Source organism: Pogoniulus pusillus, chromosome 13 (assembly GCF_015220805.1).
Source record: "Pogoniulus pusillus isolate bPogPus1 chromosome 13, bPogPus1.pri, whole genome shotgun sequence".
NCBI classification, from domain to species: Eukaryota; Metazoa; Chordata; class Aves; order Piciformes; family Lybiidae; genus Pogoniulus; species Pogoniulus pusillus.
Genome location: NC_087276.1, coordinates 19,350,286 through 19,357,215, shown reverse-complemented (window position 1 = coordinate 19,357,215; position 6,930 = coordinate 19,350,286). Strand labels below are relative to the sequence as shown.

At 53.5% G+C, this 6,930-nt stretch overlaps 1 protein-coding gene across 1 annotated transcript; it reads left to right on the top strand.

Moving 5' to 3' along the window:
* Window positions 1–6,680: 6,680 nt before the first annotated feature.
* LOC135180651 (serine palmitoyltransferase small subunit B-like) lies at window positions 6,681–6,930 on the top strand. The gene has a single exon (XM_064153279.1). It carries the CDS (start codon window positions 6,681–6,683, stop codon window positions 6,924–6,926), a length of 246 nt encoding a protein of 81 aa, XP_064009349.1. The 3' UTR covers window positions 6,927–6,930.

The following is a 6,930-nucleotide window of genomic DNA, read 5'->3' as shown; positions in this document are numbered from 1 at the left end:
GGGCAGCCTGCTCCAGGCCTCCAGCACCCTCACGCCAAACAAGTTTCTCCTCCTGCTCAGGTGGAACCTCCTGGATGCTAGTTTGTGCCCATTGACCCTTGTGCTGTGTCTGGGCACCACTGACAAGAGCCTGGCCCCAGCCTCTTGTCCCCCACAGTTCCTTTAGCTCTCGCTGAACGTTGTTTAGATGCCCTCTGGGCTCTCAGCCTTTGCTCCTCCCAGAGCTGCTTCAGGCCCCTCCGCAGCTTTGCAGCCTCTCTCCAGCAATACCCTGTCTCTCTTGAACTGGGGACCCCAGAACTGGACCCAGTACTCCAGAAGTGGCCTCACTGGGGCAGAATAGAGGGGAGAAGACCCTGCCTTGACCTGCTGGCCACACTCTTCTTCAGTCACTCTAGGACATCACTGGCCTCTTTGGCCACAAGATCACACCGGTGGCTGATGGTGAGCTTGCTGTCCCCTAGCACTCCCAGGTCCTTCTTCCCAGAGCTGCTTCCCAGCAGGTCACCCCTCACCTGTCCTGGTGCAGGAGGCTATTCCTCCCTAGGTGGAGGATTCTGCCCTTACCCTTGTCCTTGCTAAACTTCATGAGGTTCCTCTCTCCTCCACCCTACTCTCCAGCCTCTCTAGGTCATGTTTCCTCACAAGGCAGAATTGCTGCTGTGTCCCTGGGTGACTTTTACATGATTCTGTTCGAGTTTGTTTACCTGGAAACCACAGGGAGAAGCACTAAAAAGAAGCTTTGAAATGTAATTGTGTGGGCAAGATCATCAAGAGACCTGAAAGCCAGGGACCAGCCCCTCTGGAGCAGTTACCCAGGGAAGTCTCTCTCTGCTCTTCAGAGGAGGATCTTGTAAAAGAAATGTTTCCTGCTGCATCTGCAGCCACCCATCAGTGTCCTACAGCCTTTGTCTGGGGGTCACTGTTGGTCTCCTTTTTGTGCTGTTGATTCTTTTTATCTCAAAGCCAATTCTCTGTATGGGGAAAAGTATCTGAAAGCATCTCATGTTAGATCTAAAAGTACCTTAAAATGTTGGCATCTCAGGCAAGCTGTGTGCTGTGAATTGGCAAAGATATTCATGAGGCCTTATTTCCCCTGGGGGTAGAAATAGCAGGGGCAGAAAGCAAGGAGGAGGAGAGGATGTCTGGGGGCTTTGCAAAGCACCAGCCAAGATCTGCTTAGAGCACAGCTTCTTGCAGCAGAGCTGCTGCTGCCTCCAGCCTTCCGCTGTGAAACCTCCTGAGCTGCTGCAGCAGCAGCACCACCTCTCGCTGTCAGGACGCTAGCAGGTATTTGGAAACTCAGAGAAGTTCCGAGCTTCCCTTTCTGCTCTGTTCCAACTCAGGGAATTTGCTGTTGGATGAACCGGTGGTGAATGAATGAAGGGGATGGAAGCAGCTGCAGAGCTTTGCTGTCGAGAAAGGCAGCAGGACCTGGCCAGGTGTGCCTGGCTTGCATGCAAATGACAGATGTTTGCAAGGAGATGATTCAGAGAGCACAGAGGTGACTGTCCTGCCTTGGGCTGCCCTGCTGCTGGCTGCTAAGGGATTTGGAACAGCCTGAGCCAGCTGGCAGGGAAGGTGGTGAGTGACCCACCAGAGCCCCAGGAAGCAGGGGTGCTGGCCTGCCAAGAGCAGGGGCAGGCTGGGTCTCCAGTGTGTTTTGTCTCCTGCCTGGTGTTTCTCACCAGCATTTTCACAGGAGCCCCCTAAAACCTCCTTGTCCCACCCTAGCCTTCATCCTCCCTTGGAATATGTAGCTGGACACCATAGAATCACAGAGTGGTTGGGGTTGGAAGGGACCTTAAAGATCATCTGCTTCCAACTCCACTGCCAAGGGACACCTTCCACTCAACCAGGATGATCAAGGTCTTGTCCAGCTTGGTTCTGAGCAATTCCAGGCTTGGAGTCTCCACAGCTTCTCTGGGCAACCTGTTCCAGTGTCTCACCACCCTCATGGGGAAGAATTTCCTCATAATGTCATATCTAAATCCAGCTTCTCCCAGTTTGAATCCACCACCCCTCATCTTGTCACTCCAGGCCTTTGTGGGAAGTCTCTCCCCAGCTCTCCTGTAGCCCCTTCAGGTACTGTCAGGCTGCTCTAAGGTCTCCCTGGAGCCTTCTCTTCTCCAGGCTGAGCAGCCCCAACTCTCCCAGACTGTCCTCAGAGCAGAGCTGCTGCAGCCCTCTCAGCATCTTGGTGGCCTCCTCTGGCCTGTCTCCAACACTTCCATGTCCTGCTTGTGCTGGGGGCTCCAGAGCTGCACACAGGACTGCAGGTGGGGTCTGAGGAGAGCAGAGTAAAGGGGCAGAATCCCCTCCCTTGCCCTGCTGCCCACACTGCTCTTGCTGCAGCCCAGCAGAGGGTTGCTGTCTGGCTGCACTCACACTGCAGGCTCATGTGGAGCTTTTCATCACCCCAGACCCCCAGGTCCTGTTCCTCAGGGCTGCTCTCAGCCATTCCCCACCCAGCCTGGAGCTGTGCTTGGGACTGCACCGACCCAGGTCGGCCTTGTTGAATGTCATGGAGTTGGCCTGGGCCCACCTCTCCAGCCTGTCCAGGTCACTCCGGGTGGATCCCTGCCCAGTTCTGAACCCTCTGTGGTGAGTGGAGAGCTTTCAAAGAGTGAAGTTTCATCTGCTGAGAGCTGTGGGGTTGGGAGTAGGTTATTAGGGGCTGAGCTGAGGCTGCTGGGTGAGGAAGGGCAGAGGGAAGGTGAGGCTCTGCTGCCTTAGACGTTGCCTGTGGCGTGTTCTCCCCAAACGACGCCAGCTCATGTTTGGAACAGCTCTGGCTGCAGGCAGATCACTCGGAGCAGGATCTGTTATGCAGATTTCTCCCTAATTTACTTGCCCAATCGGATCACTCCGATGGCTCCAAGCCTGTGTGGCCGGGGCCGATTCTGTGGCGTTTCCCCCAGCGCTCAGCACCTCTGCCTCGCAGCAGTCTTGCCCAGCCCTCCCTGCGGCCCTGGGTGTCCGGGGGTGTCCGGGGGTGTCCGTGGGGGTGCCCCCTCCCCGTCCTGGGCTCTCTGGCTGGGGTGTATCTGGGAGATAGCCGCACAGAGAAGGCTGGGAGCTGCCTGCCAGTGCTTAATCAGAGGTTGCAGGCGGTGGTGGCTCCGCTGGAGCCTTCCCTGTCACCTGTTAATTGAGCTGCATTTTTGTGGCCACTTAACCCCAGCTTTTTTTTTGCATGGACATTAAATTGCAGCTGGTAGGAGCTCTGGCACTCCCGAGTCCCACAGGAGCAGAGATTGGAGATCTGGGAGGAGGGAAGGGCCTAACCGTGAACATGTTCTGCTGACAGTCCTGAGGAGTGCTTTGGCCCGGTCTGTCCCTCCTGCCCTGCAGTTCCGCCTGAGTTTGGGCAAGCCAACAGCTCGGTGTTGCCAGGAGAGCCTGGTGCCAGGCCAGACCACTGCTGGCCTTGTTGCCTAATGCAGGCAGTTTTGGCCAGAGGAGGCTTTAGCAACAGTGAAGGAGGGCGGGGTGTGGAGAACACACTCTGTAATTGAGGATCAAAGTGAAGCGTTTCTGCTCCTCCATCTGCACATCAGCTCCTGAGCTGTGCGAGGCACAGGGGCAGGAAGCATCTCTCGGCCAGACCTTCGGGCAGGAAGCATCTCTCGGTGAGACCTTCTGTCGGTGGGGAGAGGGGAGGAGGTAAGGCTGGCTCCTGTCAAATCCTTTTTCTTTGCCTAGAAGAGAATCTCAGCATGGTTTGGGTTGGAAGGGGCCCTTCAGGCTCATCAAAAAAAGCCTGGATGAGGCACTTAGTGCCATGGTCTAGAGCTGATTGGACAGGGCTGGGTGCTAGGTTGGACTGGATGATCTTGGAGGTCTCTTCCAACCTGGTTGATTCTATGATTCTATGATCTAGTCTATGCCCTCTGCAGTCAGCAGGGACAGTTAAAGATCTGGACATGCTGGAGTGTGCCCAGAGAAGGGCCAGGAGGATGGTCAGAGGGCTGCAGCACCTCTCCCATGGAGACAGGCTGAGAGAGTTGGGGCTGTTCAGTCTGGGGAGGAGAAGGCTCCCAGGAGACATTATTGTGGCCTTCCAGTGTCTGAAGTGGGCTACAAGAAAGCTGGGGAGGGACTATTTAGGATGTGAGGTAGTGATAGGACTGGGGGGAATGGAGCAAAACTCTCAGTGGGTAGATTCAGATTGGATGTTAGGAAGAAGTTCTTCACCATGAGTGTGGTGAGAGACTGGCACAGCTTGCCCAGGGAGGTGGTGGAATCCTCATCCCTGGAGGTGTTTAAGGCCAGGCTGGATGTGGCTCTGAACAACCTGATCTAGTGTGAGGTGTCCCTGCTCATGGCAGGGGGGTTGGAACTGGACAATCCATGAGGTCTGTTCCACCCTGACAGTGCTGCGATTCTATCTGCAGCTGCAGCAGGGTCCTCACAGCCCCTTCCAATGTGGCCTGGAATGTTGCCCAAGATGAGACATCTCCCACCTCTCTGGGCATCCTGGGACAGTGTTCCATCACCCTCAGTATAAAAAATGTCTTCTTTAGATCTAGTCTGAAGAGTCTTTACATCTAGTTCTGTAAGGAAAGCCTTTCCTGACATTGTATTTGGTGATAAGAAGCAGTTTGAGTTGTTCAGCCTAGAGAAGAGAAGACTCCACGGGGACCTTAGAGCTGCCTTCCAGTAACTGAAGGGATCCTGCAGGAAGGCTGAAGAGGGAAGACCTTCAGGGAGGACATTGACAACCTCCCTGGGCAACCTGATCCAGTGTCTCCTCACCCTCACTGGAAAGAATATCTTCCTAATCTCCAGTCTCAATCTCCCATCTCTGCTGGTCTGAGGCAAATTGGAATATTTTAATGAGAAAAAGTAGGTTCTAGGCTGTGAAAAGGAAACAATGTTGATGTCTACTTCACTCATAGGCTTGCTGAGATATATAAAAACAAGGACACAGATAAGACAGAGTGTCTCTGTCTGACGGTGTGTGTGTGTCTTTCCTGCTTGGATCTGTGTAACCCAACTAATCACTTTCCTTTTAACTCCCCCTTGCCAATACTCCAAACTCATCTTTGCACATAAGACAGACTCTGGGATAAGGTAGAGGGGTGGAAAGGAGGTGGAAGGGTGGTTGGGAGCCCCTCCTGGGGACTCTGGTTTCTGGGAGGGCTGTTGTGTTTCTGTATTACTTTGTAACTTGTCTATTTCTGTCTATAGCTGTATAGATTGTAAATACCTGCTTGTTTATTGTGCTAAGCTGTGAATATAAAGCTTTGTTCCTTAGCTTCCAGCTCAGCTAAGTCTAGCCTGGGTGATTTCATAAGAGTGGGGGGTTAGAAGGAAAGTGATTATTTGGGTTACACAGATCCAAGCAGAAAAGACACACACACTCTGGCAGGCAGAGACACTCTGTCTTATCTGTGTTTGTGTCCTTGCTTTTATACATCTCAGCTAGCCTATGAGTGAAGTAGATGTCACCACTGTTTCCTTTTCACAGCCTATAATCTAAGTTTTCTCATTAGAATATTCCAATTAGCCTCAAACCAGCACACCATCCTCAAACTTTAGTCCATTCCCTCTTGTCCTGTCACTACAGAGCCTTGCAAAAACTTTGCTCTGAGATGTTGTTGAGGTTTTCATCTGAAATGGTAAGCAGCAGGTCCTCTGCTAGGGACACTTGGAACAGGAATTGCTGCACTCATAGAATCCCAGACTGCTTTGGGTTGGAAGGGACCTTCAACACCATCCAGTCCCAACCCCCCTCCATGGGCAGGGACACCTCCCATCAGCACAGGTTGCTCAAGGCCTCAACCAGCCTGGCCTTGAACAGCTTCAGGGAGGGAGCAGCCACAACCTCCTTGGGTAACCTGTGCCAGTGTTTCACCACCCTCACTGGAAATAATTTCTTCCTATCATCCAGTCTCAGTCTTCTCTCTTCCAGCATCAATTAATTCCCTCTCATCCTATCACTCCCAGCCCTTGTCAGAAGTCCCTCCTCAGCTCTCCTGGAGCCCCTTCAGGCACTGGCAGGCTGCTCTAAGGTCTCCCTGGAACCTTCTCTTCTCCAGGCTGAACAGCCTCAAAGCCACAAGTTAGGAAAGCAGGGTTTGGCTGGGAGAGTGGGATTGCAGCAGTCATTGGGTAAGCAGTTTGTGGGGAAAAGAGATACTGTGGAGCCTCCGTGCTACATAAAGGTGCTCACTTCACAGTGCTCTGAGCTAGGAAGTCTCACTCAGAACTGAATGTAGGAGAGGAAAACAGAAAGCAAAAGGATCTGGGATGGAGAGAAGGAATGCCCCGTGCTGGGAAGGCTGCAGAGGGACTTGTGTTGAGGGTGTCTAGAGGCAGGCCAAGGGGTAATGGTTTGGAGCTGAAGCAGAGCAGGGCTAGAGTGGAGCTGAGGAAGAAGTTCTTCAGTATGAGGGTGCTGAGAGTCTGGAATAGGCTGCCCAAGGAGGCTGTGGATGGCTCCTGCCTGGGGCTGTTGCAGGCCAGGCTGGATGAGGCCTTGAGCAGCTGAGTCTAGCTGAGAGGTGTCCCTGGGCATGGTGGGGAGATTGGAGTGGATAAGATCTGAGCTTTCTTCCAGCCTGAGCCATTCTGTGACTCTGGGCCCACGTTCTGTGCTCTCTCTCCTTGGCAGGGTCTCTGCACTAACTGCTGTGTTGCAGCAGGGAGGGCTGTCAGCAGTGGTGCAGTGGCAGATGGACACCAAGGGCATGAGGAGCTACCTCTACTGGCTGTTCTGCCAGTTTGAACTCATCACCTGCAGCTACCTGATGGAGCCCTGGGAAAAAGTGCTCTTTTACACCTTCAACGTGGCCATGCTGCTGACGCTGCTCTACACCACCTATGCCTTCGTGCCTGGCCACCTCGGCACCGCTCTCCAGTCCTTCCTGCAGCTCTTTGGAAGCCAACAGGACAACCAGCATGTGCCTGTGGTGAAGTAACACT

What these genes read in the sequence shown, in the direction of transcription:
- LOC135180651 (XM_064153279.1), top strand. Translation starts at nt 6,681, where the DNA reads ATGGACACCAAGGGCATGAGGAGCTACCTCTACTGGCTGTTCTGCCAG.